Here is a 15,890-nt window from a genome sequence, read left to right as displayed (position 1 = left end):
GTCCACCTTCTTTTTTACGTTATTATTTATTCAACTTACATTATGTGAGAGTGTGGCGCGAGCTGCGCATCCCAATAACAATACATGTAAATCAACAATATTTAAAAATTATACATTATAGTTCATCAGGGAAAAGTTTATATAGAGCCGACGCTTTAAACAATCAAATTTGAACCTGTCTAAAATACTTCACTATAAGAAGTTGTTTTGTTTTTCAAATATCTTCAAATTGATCATCTCGACATCAAAAAGCACGAACATGAGAAAAAACTAGATTTCAAGTTTTAAAAATAGTGTATTTTGTAACACATTTTTTGACCGTTAATTTTCAAGTTTTCATAGATCTGTCGATCTACACAATTTTTCAAGCTTTCAACTTTATAAATAAATATAAAAAGATATTTTAAAGCTATCACAAAGATTTCCAATATTAAAACAACATTTCTCGATGCTATTTGAAGGTTAGGCTCTAATTTGATTGTTTAGAACTATACAAACCGCACCCAAAAAAATAACACCATCAGCTGCTGCTTCTCCTCAAAATACATCCCATTTTCTTCCGTGGTGACTGTCCTAGCCTACCACTACAATTTAAAACCCTTTGCGTCTCTCAAATTTTTAAATGGAATTAAAAAAAAGCTGAATTAGAGAATTATTATTTTTTGCAATAAGAACTTACTTAGAGCATTATTATTATTGTTAAGATTGATGTTTTAGACATGTGTGATATGTGATCAGTTAACAGTTAACGCTCAACGATTTGCAACTTTAAGTCCTAGGTTCAATTCTCCCACCAAGTCAAAAAAAGAAAAGAAAAGAAAAAGAAGTATGCTACATCATGCTTGTGAATGGTATGGTTTTTGGGTTAGTTCGCAACATGGGTTTATTTGTAATATAATATTTTTTTCCGTTGATTTCACATGAAGTTAGTTTGTTCTCGGAGTTCACCAAAAAAAGAAAAGAATATATATATATATAATCTAAAAAATAACAAACTATATATATAGTCTATTTTTGTTTTTTAACTTTTTATCTATTTAATGACAATCTTGCTCACCTCTTTTAAAATTTAAGAGACAAAATAATGACAACCTTCAACTATTAAATATATAAAAGTTAAATTTTTGAGATGTATCTTTAATTCTACATTTTAAAGTTGCAACCTTATATAAACTTTTTCAGATAAATGGCCTCTTTTTTAAAAAAAAAAAATCCTAGCGTAAGCAATCTCGTGTAAGCCAAGGGGGTGCACCGAATGGGTCGGATCATAGGGAGCATTTTTAACGGTGGCGATATCGTGGGCGCGTCTTTCAGAAGAAATTCAAAAGAGCGATCATAATTTTGTACTCTCTCTATCTCGATGAGTACTGTAGTCGCTCTCTTCTCTCTCTCTAAAACAGAAGCCCTCTTCTCCCCTGACCCATCTCGCTTTCTCTCTACAGAAACCCCATCATTGGCTCTCTACAGAAGCCCTCTTCTTCCTTCGCCCCTCTTTCTCTCTCCAGGAACCCCAATATTCACCGCCCCCTCTTTCTCTCTACAGAAACCCCAATAGTCAGCAGCCCCTCTCTCTCTCTCTCTACAAAAGCCCCAATATTCAGCAGCCCCTCTCTCTCTCTCTCTACAAAGCCCCAATATTCAGCAGCCGCTCTTCTTCCTTCGCCCCTCTCTCTCTACAGAAACCGCAATATTCAGCATGCGGGAAGATCTCTAACTCTTTCAATACTGTGGACGAGCTCCATTTTCAGGTACATTGACCTCTCTCTCTCTCTCATTGTTATTTAGTGAATGCTTCTCTGCCTATTTCTTCATTTCTGACTGCAAATTCATGGGGTTTGTTTTTTTTTTGGGTTATTTCATCATCTCTGACTGCCCATTCCTCAAGTCTCTCTGCATAATTCTGTAGTTGTTAATCTTCGAGACCTTCAATGTGCCTTGGGTCTTAGAAAACTTTTGAATTCATACTTTTTGTCTTATGTATGCACTGTGAATTAGATTTATCACTGGTAAACACCACTAAAGGAAGAGAGCCAGGAGAATTGTGCAAAATAGGTCCTTGTTTTTTGTTGGTTTTGAAAGTCCCTGCAGTTGAAGGCTTCTTATGATCCCACCCATTCGGCGCACCCCCTTGGCCTACGTGAGGTTTTGTACAGTAGGATTTTCCATATATATATATATATATATATATATATATATATATATATATATATATATCTAATATTCCTCTTCAAAATTATTTATAATAATTTAAATAATTTGAACTATGAGATCAGATGCCGAGAATCTAATTTTAGGGAATGTATGTATAGTGATGTATATTTCTTTTGTAAAAATATAGATGTGACAGTAGTGAACAGCAAACTCAATCCACATTTAGGACTGGCAGCGGCCTGGACCGGGCTTCCTAGCCGGGCCTATTCCCCTTAGGGCCGGCCCTAACCCTGTCATGGCAGGGCGGGCCAGGTAAAATTAAAGAGAAACAGTGCAAGAACAGATGGAAAAGATGACCTAGCCTGTGCCCAGGCCCAGCCCTCAGGCCCATGCCCTAATTTTTTAATGCCAAGCCGACCACTCTGGGCCAGGCCACCCCGGCCCATTGCCATCCCTATTACCATTCACATTTATTTCACAAATAATAATAGTATAAAAAAACTACTCAAAAAGTGTTGGTAATAGGTATGTTTGAAGTGTCAAGAGAAAATATGAATGACCCCAATTTGCCCAAATAATTTCAGTTGGGTTGGGAACTTATTTCATACTACAGCTTGATTTAATTGGTTGTTGGTCACTGGGTCTAGGAGATTACCTCCGCAATTTTTGATAAGAGTTTTGCCACAAGTGGCGAGTGGTCTGTGTGTTCATGCGGGTCATTTGGCATCAGGCTTTACTTAGTTCGCTGCGTGCATTGTTTAAAGGAGGCGTGCATTAGATGGTCCACCTTTTCACGCCCTAGATAGCTTGCTATGCCTTGTGCTGGCAATGCCTTGGTAAACTAGGCACTTAGACTCATTCTTTGTGTCTCTTGGGCCTGGAAGGTTATAGAGAACTCTAGGGCATTCATGAGTATTCTAGTGGGTTTCTAGATGAGTCTTAGAGGCTGGCTTGTTTAGAAGGCTCTAGATCCATGTAAAGGCTAGAGGGTTCCTAGCCGATGGATATATGCCATGTGAGTAAATCTAGGCCGTCAGCTGTAAGGCCTTGAGCTTATATAAGGGGGAGGACCCTCATTTGTAGCCGAACCTGAGAAGTGTGGAGCCTGGGAAGGGTTGAGGAGTGCTATTGTATGGATTCTTTGGTATAGTGGATTGATAAGGCCTTTGGCCAAACTTGTGTGCTCCTCTTGGTTTTCTTGGCTTATCTGTTGTGTGTGTGTGCTGCCTAGTGTGGGTTGAGCTAGTGTGAGTGATAATGTGCACCGAAATGTTGGGCTTGTTTGGGAAGGCTGACTTGACCTTAAGGGACCAAGGTATGAGTGCCACACGGTTGAAGCACTGGGCTTCAAGCTAAGGCCGTGACAACTTGCTCTTGCCCAGCCATATAAGAAGGTTGCCAAACTCCAACCTAGCATGGGGGAATTTTTATTTTTTTCAGCCAAAAAACTTTTTACACCATCTACAATCATCATCATTATCTATCCTAGGCGCGAGCTGCCTCTCCTATTTTTTTTCTCTATCTTGTCTCTCCATCTTCACTCTCCTATTTATTTTGTTTTCCCTCTCTTGCCTCTCCAACTTCACCCTAAGCCCCCAAACTGATTAATCCAAGCCTGTCTCTATTCATCTCTTCTCCCTTTCTTCATCGTCTTTGATCTAGTGATTTGAGAATCTTGAAGCACATCATGTATGATCTCAAACTTGATGATGTATTTCAATAATTTTGCAAAGTTTTATTGTCATTTTTCTTGCTCTTTTGCCTAGTTTACCATCTCCTCTCTGCAAAATTTAGGTCCATCTCTCTCTCTCTCTCTCTCTCTCTCTCTCGATTGAAGTCTATGGATCTGAGTTCCATTATTGTGTTGCAACGTGAAAAATATTATTTCATATATTAATTTTTTTAACATCTTTGAGGTCCAGTTTTTATTTCTATTTGTGACATGCAATTAAGTTTCTCATGCTTTGGATTCAATGATTTTGTAGAGGAAGTCACATTGTGCTAAGTGTTACTCTTCTTGTCTATTAACCAATTTGATATGCAAATCTACGTTAATAGCAAAATCACCTTTTTTTTTTTTGTGGTGGAAGTTACATATTGCAATATTTTAATTGTTTGCTTTTGCTATCAATATTCACACTGTTTCTTTTGATGTACTGCAATTTGTTTATTGTTGCCTCTTGCTATCAATATTCACTCTATTCTTCTAATTTACTTGGTTATATCCTTGTGTGAATATCCCATGAACCATCTCACTATCATTTTGTTGTGTTTATTACTTGTAAAGTGCATAAAGCTGGGATACAAGATGACGAATTTTAATTATTTAACCAGAAAAATCCATTAAAAATTGCATAAACCAGCAAACTGTTGGCCCCTTAATGGTGTGTTCAGTTTTTTTTAGCTTGGCTTAGTGGTTTTTCTTTGATTGTTAGTGATTTTTGTTTTTTGTAAATTTCTCATACAAATTTTCTGTCTCTTTCTTGTTATCTATATTGGATATTTGTGATGGTGTGCTTAATTTTATCTAACAAATTTTATTCCTTTTTGATGGTTTTTATGTTTGATTTTTTTGATATTCTTTAGTTTGTTTAATGTTGCAAATTTGGCTGAACACAACGGTGAGAGAAGGGTAAATTTTGTGAACTAAAAAATCTTGGTCTAATTGCCGAATTCTTGTTTTGTATATCAAAAGTAATGGCCTTTAGATGACTAAAACTTAGATGTTAAGCTGCTGGTGTCTTCACAAAGTGAAATCCATGCTGAATTTAGATAGACGTTCAGCTAAAAATAGGCTTGTTTTAACCATCTACTTTTAGTGCTTGTTGTCTATTAGCGCATCCATGCTACATACTAATATTTTGCTTTGGATGTCTACAAAATGAGCCATAACTGTTTTTCCTTTATTTGAGGATACGATTTTGTTTCACTTATTCGTTTATTTTTAAGCAACCTGTACAAAGTATAAGTTTTATTGTGTTATGAAAGATGACTATTAAATAGTGTATTGATCTTTAATATGCAAATACTTGGATGGGATGATATATGATATATGTGATGAACTTATAATGTTAATTTGATGTGTGCATGCTAAAGTTGTTGTGCTGCACTTACTATAACTGGGTGAGTTGAGTTGCTTATTTGGGTTTGAAAACTTAGATTGGAATTAATGACCAATATGTTGGGCTGCTGGCATGTATTGTAGAGAGAGTAAGATTGATATTTATAGATGATAATGGAGTAATGCAATCTTGTTGTGTTGATCCAATGGTACCATGGTTGGGGTTTCCATTTAGATGAAAGAACTTGTAGTGCATTTGAAAATGGGACACATAAATGTGATTGTTTTTTGTAATGGATTTTCTATGGTATCTTGATTATTCAATTGAATCTTTAGAATGGTTCTTCTGTGACATCTGAAGCATGGAGACCCAACCTTCAACTCTGCCTCCAACTTCAACTAATAAATGTATTTTGTATATAATGAGCTTAGAAGAGGCTTTCTGGATAGAATAAATAGGAAACAAATAATAATATATCGAAGTTGCTATAAAATAGTTGGGCTACTTTATGCATTTCATTACATTTTTGGAGTGTCTAAACCATTCTTCTTGCTTGATCTATTATGGATGACCTATTAGATTCTGGTTAAAAAAACTATTATTACCCCCAAATACAAATTCTTCCATGTATGGATTAAATTGGTTAGTTACTAGGTCTCTCGATTTGATAACTTCCAGGTGGTATCAAACATAGGTTTTCATGCTCTCTCTAAATTCTAGACAAGTTACCAAACATAGTACTTTCCATTAGTAGGAGCCAGATCATCTAGATTCACAGGGAGAAGGAACTTCCAAGTTCCAGATAACACTAGCTTCCAGTTGTCAAACTGGCCCTAATGAAAAAATTTATACATGGTGTCAATTTTGTAATATTTCAAGTAAGGCACACCTGGAAAATCTATTAAAAAATGTTGTTCTGATAATGGAAAATTGTTTATTTGATCATCTTGAGTTTGAGATGCACGGATATAGAAAGAAATGGACTTCAAGTACTATAAGTAGTGCATCTTGTAGCACATTATTTGGATTGTCAATTTTCAAGATTTTATAGTGTTTATAAGGTTGACTCTTTATACAAACCGCACCCTTTAACTCTTTAACTAAAAGATTTTGAGGTAAGGTAACTCCTCAAAGTCAATTCATACGCCCGAGATAATAGATTAAGGATTTGGAGAGCTCAAAGGTATTTTCAATGTTCTTCTTGGACTAGTCCACCAGGCGAATCAAACATGATAAGAGAGCTTTCATGTAGAAAAAATTCCTCTCTTCAGGGGTCGAAACATCTAAATGTCAGTGAGCGTCGAGCACATAATCTTATTTTCTTATTAAACAATGAAAGTTGATATAAGGTGCCAACCTTATACTATTGAAGTTAGGTTAGCATCATCATCATCGTAGCCTTTTCCCAATTAATTGGGGTTGGCTACACGAATTCTGATATGCCATTCTGCTCTATTAAAGGCCATATCCTCAATGATGCCATATGTCCCCATATATTTTCGGACTGCTTCCAACCACGCCTTTTTGGGCCTACCCCTTGTCTTTTTCAGTCCTTTCACTTGAACTAACTTGTACCTCCTAACAAGTGTTGTACTTGATCAGTGCCACACATGGCCAGCCCACCTAAGTTTACTTTCTCTCATCTTATCCCCTATTCGTGGCACACTTAAATTTTCCTGAATGGGTTCATTTCGAATTCTATCCCTTCTTGTCTTGCCACTCATCCATCTCAACATCCACATCTCCGCTACACTCATTCTATGAGTATATTGTTTTTTGTTCGTCCAACATTCCGCCCTATAGAGCAAAGCCGGTCTCACAGCTGTCCTATAGAACTTGCCCGTCAACTTCATTGGTATGCGGTGATCACATAAAATTCTAGTTGCACATTTGCACTTCACACACCCAGCTCTAATTCTGTGTGCAATATCTTCCTCAATCTCTCTATTTTTCTGGATTATTGATCCAAGATATCGAAAGTGCGGTCTTTTTTGTGCTTCCTAGTCGTCAATCTTAACTACTTCCGCGTCTTTACTTTTATTATTACTAAACTTGCATTTTATATATTCTGTCTTAGTTCGGCTAATTTCAAAACCTTTGGATTCTAGGGCATCCCTTCGAAGTTCTAACTTTATGTTGATACCGTTTCTGGTCTCATCAATCAAAACTATGTCATCTACGAACAACATGCACCATGGTACCTCATCCTCTAGGTGCCTAGTTAGGTAGTCCATGATTAAGACAAAGAGGTACATGCTCAACGCTGATCCTTGATGTAGATCTATTGTCATTGAAAACTCACTTGTCTCTCCACTAGTTGTTCGTATATTAGTTAGCACTCGATTATACATTTCTTTCACCAAGTCGATGTAGTGTCTGGAAACTCCTTTCTTTTACAACACCCACCCGCCAAATCAAATGTTGAGGTACTTTATCATCAGCTTTCTCTAGATTAATAAATACCATGTGGAGGTCTTTTTCCATTGCCCTAAACTTCTCCATCAGTTGCCTAAGTAGGAAAATAGCCTCTGTTGTTGACCTTCCTGGCATAAAACCAAATTGATTTTTAGATACACTCGTTTCATGCCTTAGTCGTTGCTCAATCACTCTCTTCCAAAGCTTCATAGTATGACTCATGAGCTTAATCCCTCAATAGTTCGTACAATTCTGTATGTCTCTTTTTTTCTTGTAAATAGGTACCACAATATTTTTCCTCCATTGTCTGGCATTTACTTTGTTTTCAACACCTCGTTGAACAACTTCGTCAGCCAGTCAATGCCAATCTCCCCAATGTACTTCCAAACCTTTATCGGGATACCATCAGGTCCTAAATCCTTTCATATCTTCATCCTTTTCAAAGCTTCCTTCACTTATGACATCCTAATCCTACGGATGTATCCATGACCCATTGTATCAACATTTCCTTCTACCGTATGTTCCCATTGTGTTTGTCATTTCATAATTTTTGAAAATAAACTTTCCACTTTTTGTTGACCTCGTCATCCTTCACCAAGACCCTTTGATCCTCGCTCTTAATGCCGTTTTTCTCTCTTATTAAAGTAAGGTACACCTCAAAAAACCTGCCGAAAGATGTTTTGATATTTAAAAATTCTCAAATTAATCATTCAAAATGTATAGAAACAAAAAAAAAACAATATTTTGAGTCATGAAAATAGTGCATCTGGTACTGCATTAACTGGACTATCCATTTTCAAAATTTGTAATCGTTTATTGATCTACTCAATTTGCACCATTTTTTGAGTTTAAATTTCATAATCATGAGCGGCAATAGATTTTGATGACATCAAGGCTCCTCCATCAACGAAAGTGCACTTTTTTGCATAGTTTTAAGATGCACTTTATTTTGATTCGGGTACAGTTTGTATAAGGTTGCAACCTTAAACAATGAAATTAAAGTGTACCCTAAACTTTGTCAAGAGATGCAATTTTGGTGTCAAAAACTCGTAGGATGATGTGAGAATTTAATTTAATTTCTAATTATAAAACTTTAAATACCAAAAATGGTTCAAATCAAGCAGATCTACAAACACATGAAAATCTTTGGGACTTGAAAAATCTCTTCTTTTCTCCATATTTATACATCTTGATGCCGAGATGATCCATTAGATGTTTTTCCAACATCAAAAGAACATTTTTTGAAGGATTTTAGAGGTTCACCTTAATTTTACCTTTTAAAGCAACAACCTTATATAAACTTTTTTCTTTAGATTATTTAAAGTCAATACATACCTCGAGCTTTAAAAATAAGAAATGTTTTAACTAATATAATGGCCGGTAAAGTTATAATGATGTTGTTTCCCACACTCAAGAAAAATTAAAATGGTGTTGTTTCCAAGACCTTGGCCATCACCATTTACTAGAATGATGAATACTGCTGGATAGGGAGCGGGGAACATTGTCTTCATAGCCCATTGACACTTCAATGTGTATTGTGTGTTTATGAACCTATTTTACCTACTTATATGGGACATTTTTTTTTTGTTGCAATATGAAGGCGTTCCTATGAATGAGTCTATGGGTTTGGGTCACATTACAAGTCCGTTGCCTAAATATAAACAATTGAGGGACTTTTTTGCCACTAATAATTAGAGCCTGATGGATTTTATTTGTGTTTGGTGTTTTGCATGACAGATTTTTCTTGAAGCTAAACAATTTAGGAAGGATGTTTTAAAATCTAGATCGATGGGGTGGATCGTTCTTCCGATAAGGTTTTAAAAAATGGCGATTGAGATCGAAATCGCCCGATCTAGAGTTGAGAAGTGGTGGAACCAGTTTGGTTCTGTCCATATATTGGGAACCAACCGGTTCCCTGAAGAAACAACCATTTCACTGTAGGAACCTGCAGTTCTCTCAAGAACCGGCCAGTTCCTACCAAGAACCGTCTCCACTTTTTGTTTTATTTTAATTGAATTCTTAAATTTTTATTGTAGTCAAATTCATTATTCATTATAATTTTTTAAGTTTTTTATTTAACAAAGGTGCTGCAAATCCATGTGGAGGGCCCACATCCATAACAATGCCCATTTATCCTCTCCTCAAATTCTCTCTCTACAATTTTCTTTCCTCTCCTCAAATTCTCTCTCAACAAATTTCTTTCCCACCCAAAACCCATCTCAGCTTCTCTCCTGAGCCATCTGGGCATTGTGGGTTTCTTCAAGATAAGTTTTTAAGTTTCTCTATCATATTTTGCAGCTCGTTTTAGTTCATTGTGCCTCTCTTGCTCTAGTTTCTTGCTTAAAACATTAAATAAAACCCTAAATAAAATGCTATAACATTAAATGTTTTTTATTTTAATTTGGACATTGACTCTACCCTTTAAATAAAATCTAATTTTACTTCACTATAAATAAGAATGAAAATAAAACCTAGTTTACTTGTTTTCTTCGTTTCCTTTTCTTTTCTTTATAGGTTATATGCTCAATATCTTTTCTTCTCCACTCTCAATAAGATCATTTGAGAGAGAGAGAGAGAGAGAGAGAGAGAGAGAGAGAGAGAGAGAGAGAGAGAGAGAGAGAGAGAGAGAGAGAGAGAGAGAGAGGCATTCATAAAAATCATAATTAGTATCATATCATTAGTATAAAAAATCACAAAAAAAAAAAAACAAATTTAGTTTTAAAAAATTGCAATCAGTATCATAAAATTAGTATCCAAATCACTTTCTCCCTTGCTCCTTCACAAAAAAGTCATAAAATGAGTATAATTTTTTTTGTAAAAGTATGGTTTTAAAATTGGTATAAAAAATTAATATCAATAGATGCTTGACAAGAAATGACATTTCAATATTCGCATATTTTTGCAGCACATTGATAGTCCATAATGCATTACACCCCCCCCCCCCCCCCCCCTCGCGCGCTTCCCTCCTTTCCTTTTTTAAAAAAACTCAAAAAACAATAGTTAGAACGATTTTCAATACTATCTTGAAATTGTTATATGGCTATGTCAGCCGATCCATCGATCTGGACCAATTTCGGATGGGCGATCTAGGTCACCGATCCATTTTGGAAATATTGGGGAAGTCATTAGAGTACCTCGAGAGCTAATGATACTGTCTTAGTGAAATTCAAATGTCTCAATTCCCCAACGATCGAACCAAAGACTCGAGTTCCTTTTGGATATCCCTCTTGATCAATAACAACTGCTGCATTGTCATTATATCACATTATTATACCGTTGTCACGTTTGAGTTCTTTACATGTTCGTACAATTACAGCTCTGATCACTTCTGATCTTTCCAGGGGCATATTGGGTACTGCGTCTTTGATTACAGCAACAATAATGTCACCAATATGAGCATTTCGGTAGTTACTAGCTCCTACGATTGGAATACACATCAATTCTCGAGCCTCGCTGTTGTCCGCTACATTCAAATGGGTTTGAGCTTGAATCATTTTCTTTTTGTTTTTGCAAAGTATGGGGGCAGAGAAATAAATATTTTCTTTCCAGAAAGAAATAAATCAATGATAAAAAATCCATGGTAAATCATACCGGTTCTGTTGACTCCTAATCTGGATCAAGCGATTTCGATCTCGATCAACATTTTTTAAAAGCTTGAGTAAAACATAATATGCTCCTTGCCTGCACAATCTATGCAATGCACAGATTGAACAACCACTTCATCAAGTTGCCATCTTCAAGAAATAAGTTGAACTCCCGCATATATAGAAAGGCAATGGAATGATTACAAGAAAAACATTGGGTCTTTACTAGGGCAAATTGGAACGGTATAATCCTCTCCCATTTTGGAAACTCAGGGATATCATAGAAAGCTGAGCTCTCCATTTGCTGCCTAAAACAATTAGACAATGTATATTACCTTATAACTTATTAGCTCATCAACGCATATAATGTCCTGGATATTCGGATTAGAGACTAGCACATCTACACACTTGTTAAATCCAGTCATAATTGTGTCATTTGTGTGTTTACCCCTATCAGCATAAAAAAAGCGGGGTTCAAATAATAACCAGTTGTATGCGATGGCCGATGTAGCTGCCTTTCCCATTTCTCATTAATAATCTTCCAAACAGGCTCATAGCGGTTCACATCATCATTTAAATTATGGGCTATCTCCCTCTTGCATCTTTCCATTGCCTCATATATGTAGCCCATGAAGGGCTTGCACTATCAACCATGTAAAGGACTTTGACAAGAGGAAAATAATATCTTAAGAGCGTCATTCATCCCTCACCAAAAGGCGTTATAAAGGATAATATCTCTCACTTTCTTCCCTTTCTGATCCTTGGACCACTTGCATGCACTCCACTCATCTTAGATAAACCTCTGCCTCAGCTGGACTCTCATCGAATGTATGCTATCTAGGCATAGGTACCAGGTAGCAAATCTCGTGACTCCTGGCCTCACAATCTCTTTCTTTGTAAATCTATACATCGTGCTGAGGGTGAGGGTGTGGCTATAAATGAAAGTAGTTACTGACTTTACGTTCTTAACTGCACCTGTAATAGCGCTCAAACCGCCTAGAGCCTCAAGCATGAGGTCTATACAATGCGCCACACATGGTGTCCAAAAGAAACTAGTATAAGCTATGTGCAACTAATTAGCGGCAGTAACATTAGGAGCAACATTATCTATGACAACTTGTATAACATGCTGCTCCCCAACCTCCTTGATGCCCTTTTCCATCACATGAAATATGTAATGGGCACCATGGCTATTATCAGAGGCATCAATAGACCTCAAAAAACAGTCCCTAAGGACTATTCACAAACAAATTCATCTGGTTTCTTCTCTACATATCACTCCAAGTATTAGTCATAACAAAAACCCCGTATTGAACCCATGCATCCTTCTATGACTCCACAATCTCCCTCATGGCATTCACCTCGCTTTTCAAAAGAGGCTCTAAAAGCTCATATGGGTTGAGGGCTTCAACCCAGGGCTAAATTGGGCAATTGCCTCTACCAAGGTGTAGAAGTTGCTTAGACGCACGAGATTAAAAGGAATGCCTGCCACATAAAATTATCTAGCAATGTACTTTGCAGCTCTATCTCTCTAATGTGGGCTTTAATGAGGTTTATGTTTGAAATGAACCTAAATCCCTATTCTTGCAATCTTATATTAATTAAAATAATCCAAAAATGCCCCTCAATGCGAGGCATTTTCGCCCCTGGTAGGGCGCAAACCTTGGACTGGGCGAGTCGCCTAGGCTCCCCTGGCCTGCCTAGGCGCTAGACAAACCGCCTTTTGGAACATAAGATCTCTAACCTGGAGATGGCGGTATTATTGGTGTTTGTTCTAGAAAAGGCAGTAAAGAAGTCTAAGTGGACTACTTCCGCAAAATGTGTGTGAAAATATAGTATGGTGACTCCAAAGTATTTAAGGAACTAGAGAACTAACAGAAATGAACAATTTCAAACTTAAATTTTATATAGAAGGTTTCATCTTTTCTTTAGCCAAAATTGGGGTTTGTGAGGAGTTCCAGGGACTTTCAACCTCCTATTACATTTTACATCAGACCTCTTTATGCGGCCGACATCCGTGATTTCGGGTCTTGAAGCATACAGATCTAAACCGACTTGTCTCACGACATTATGAGCCCAGCTTACGTACAATAAAGAAAATATACAGAGAAAATAGGAATGCTCAGTACCAAGAGGTGTATAATGCTTGTATACTTGGATATATGTCGGGGTTACGACCCACACTCTGCTCCTTTTGAAGACCTTGGCTTCAATTTCATTTGGAATATCAGGTTTCTCTCTTTGTTATGTTTTTACATGCAGGAGGTTGGCAGTTGGCACTATTAGAGGCTTGTCTCCTTGCCGTGTCATGTAAGCGTTGATATGATGTTACTCTCTCTCTGTATCACATGATTATATCTTTGTGTAATACAATATCAATTTGTTCAGTCCCCCTCCCAACTACATTAATGTGGTTTATATAGAGGTTTAGGGATGGTGAACATGGAGGACCGTGGTGCTTATCCACGGTCTAATTTGCATGGCTCAAAGTGGTTCAATGTATTTCAAACTTGTTTTGAGTTTAAATCCTTTATAAATTTGAATTTAAACCCAAGAAAACCCTGATTTGCCGGTCGTATGAGAAAATCAAGGAAAAATAGTTATCTGCATCTGTCATCGGTCAAACCATTGTGTAGTTCTGCCATGTCTAGGTCCAACTGATGCCACTTTCTAATGGATCATCTTTTTGGCCTGGAAATTTGCATGATGATAGAGGACTCAAAGATGAACTCAATAATCCAAATTTCACCTCAAAATGGATTAGTAATGAGGGAGATACGAGCTGTCAAAGTTTACCAATTTTTATTGCAATTTTGGCAGTAGATCTGGCCATTGCTGGCTCAACCGCTTTCTTCTAAAGGGATTATGGACCCTGGGAACTTGACAATCTTGTAAGGGCCCATGATGCATATCTTCACAAAATTTGGTGCCAAAACTCTTCATATCTTGGGAGATATTTAAGTCCGGTGGTCAAGCATTTGCACAATTTTATGACTTCTGTTGCAGCTTTGATTGCTTTCGCATGAGGCATCCATATAGTACCACCCCACCCGTAGTTGGTAGAGCATTGAGTCAGGAATCCATTGGTCCAAGTCTCACGAGAAAACTCCTTGCAGATTGGGAGAAATATTGATTAGTGACTGGAGGTCATCGTGGCCGCTGAGTATGTGCCTGACAGACAACAAATGTGAGCCTTGGTTGCTGATGGATATAGATGAGGGGTCAAATTATTTCCAAATGATTGGCAACTTTAGGGAGAGGGTTGTTATGCTGCACATATAATTTCCCAAAAGTTTTAGATCAATCATCAATCCCCAAATATCATGGGAGGAACCAACAGTTGGGGCATATCCTGGGAATCGACGGATTTGGATGATGCATCAAATGATGTCCAATTTATATGATTATTGGACTAGAGGCATATAAGGCCATGTTAGGACAATCTGCCAAGTTCCACTGGGTTCTGACATGGTTTGATAAGGTTTCACAAGGTCCGGCCATCAAAATCCTCTTTAACAAACGACAGATCTAGATACATATCAAATTGTAATCAATCTCCTCCATTATCATGTGGGGAGGCTTCTAAGGACCATGGAAATATAATTTCAGAGTTTGGGCTCATATTAAAATTATTTAATAGTCTTCATGATTGATCGTTCGTTAAGATGTATATGGTGACTGGCTTTCAGGGCCCTGGATGGCAAGTGCTGATTTTCTTACACCTCACTTATGATATCGAGAGTGTATTCTGCAGATATCTTTTGAAATTATGTTCATTGATCTATGTATCATGGCCCATCGTCTTATCATGACCCATCGTTTGTCAAGCATATATGGGCTTGACGACTTCTTGACTCTTATCTTCTGAGATCCCTTGCCTTTGTTTGTGGATCTTCCAAGTGTTTTTGCCTTTGTATTTTGGCTCCAAAAACATATCCAACTGAGTAGACAATATTGTAATAGATGCCTCAATGGAATAGCGAAGTATGAAAATCAACAGAGGAAACTAATTGAGCAATGGAAGATGGGACAAGAATAGGAGAAGAGGGAGAAACTTGAGGCTTGTGTCTGGGCTTCGCCCTATTCTTCCATTACCTATTTTTTGCTGATAGTTTCAAAAACCCATTCTTCTTCTTTTAATGCTGGGCCGGAGGACTTCTATATCTGGAGATGGGGTTTTACGTAGCGGTGGATTCCACCTTTTACTGCTTTACATATAAAGCTCAAGCATCAGCTTGGTTTCTTGGCTGATTTGGCTGCATGATTCAGCAGTGCTTCGAGGGTTTTGTTAGCTCCATATCCAGGATTTCCATTCTTTTTTCTCTTGGGATGACCATTGATTCTAAAGTTTGTTCAAGATCTTGTGTTCCAAATATGAACACACTATCCCTCACCATGCCTAAATTGTAAAAGGAAACACTAATGACTTATAGTATTGCTAGTCATTTCCCCTCTTTAAGAAGATTAATTATTAGTTCTGTAAATTGATTTGACTATCTTCTTTCTTATGTTGAAATGAGCTTTTTCTTATTTTATTTTGGGTTCCCAAATATTCGTGTTGATTGATTTTACTTTCTAGAAATATTTTTTATGATGAATTCACTTCTCGGTTGATTAACATATAAAATAGTTGATTGAAACGCTTAAAACATTGTTGAAATGACAGATTTTTTGTAGG

The 15,890-nt window shown here is 37.0% G+C and overlaps 1 protein-coding gene across 18 annotated transcripts in view; it reads left to right on the top strand.

Annotated features, from left to right (window-relative positions):
- The first annotated feature begins 1,343 nt into the window (after positions 1–1,343).
- The window catches only part of SIEL (ARM repeat superfamily protein), a 41,873-nt gene continuing 27,326 nt past the window's right edge, over positions 1,344–15,890 (top strand). For 5 of the 18 annotated variants that reach the window (XR_016052628.1, XM_088862635.1, XM_088862633.1 and 2 more), the window contains exon 1: positions 1,346–1,748. Coding sequence is in view for 4 of the 18 variants with exons in the window: in XM_088862639.1 (XP_088718765.1) it covers positions 3,284–3,295; positions 10,970–11,105 (148 nt within the window). In the remaining 14 variants the exon portion in view is untranslated. Of the gene's footprint in view, positions 1,749–3,245; positions 3,296–3,468; positions 3,546–10,969; positions 11,106–15,890 lie in introns of those variants that run through there. The other 13 variants (XM_088862636.1, XM_088862634.1, XM_088862639.1 and 10 more) reach the window with 12 other exon arrangements.

This window comes from Amborella trichopoda, chromosome 3 (genome assembly GCF_054954075.1).
Source record: "Amborella trichopoda isolate Santa Cruz 75 chromosome 3, AtrichopodaSantaCruz75HAP2 v2.0, whole genome shotgun sequence".
NCBI lineage: Eukaryota > Viridiplantae > Streptophyta > Magnoliopsida > Amborellales > Amborellaceae > Amborella > Amborella trichopoda.
This window is presented reverse-complemented; position numbering and strand designations above follow the sequence as displayed.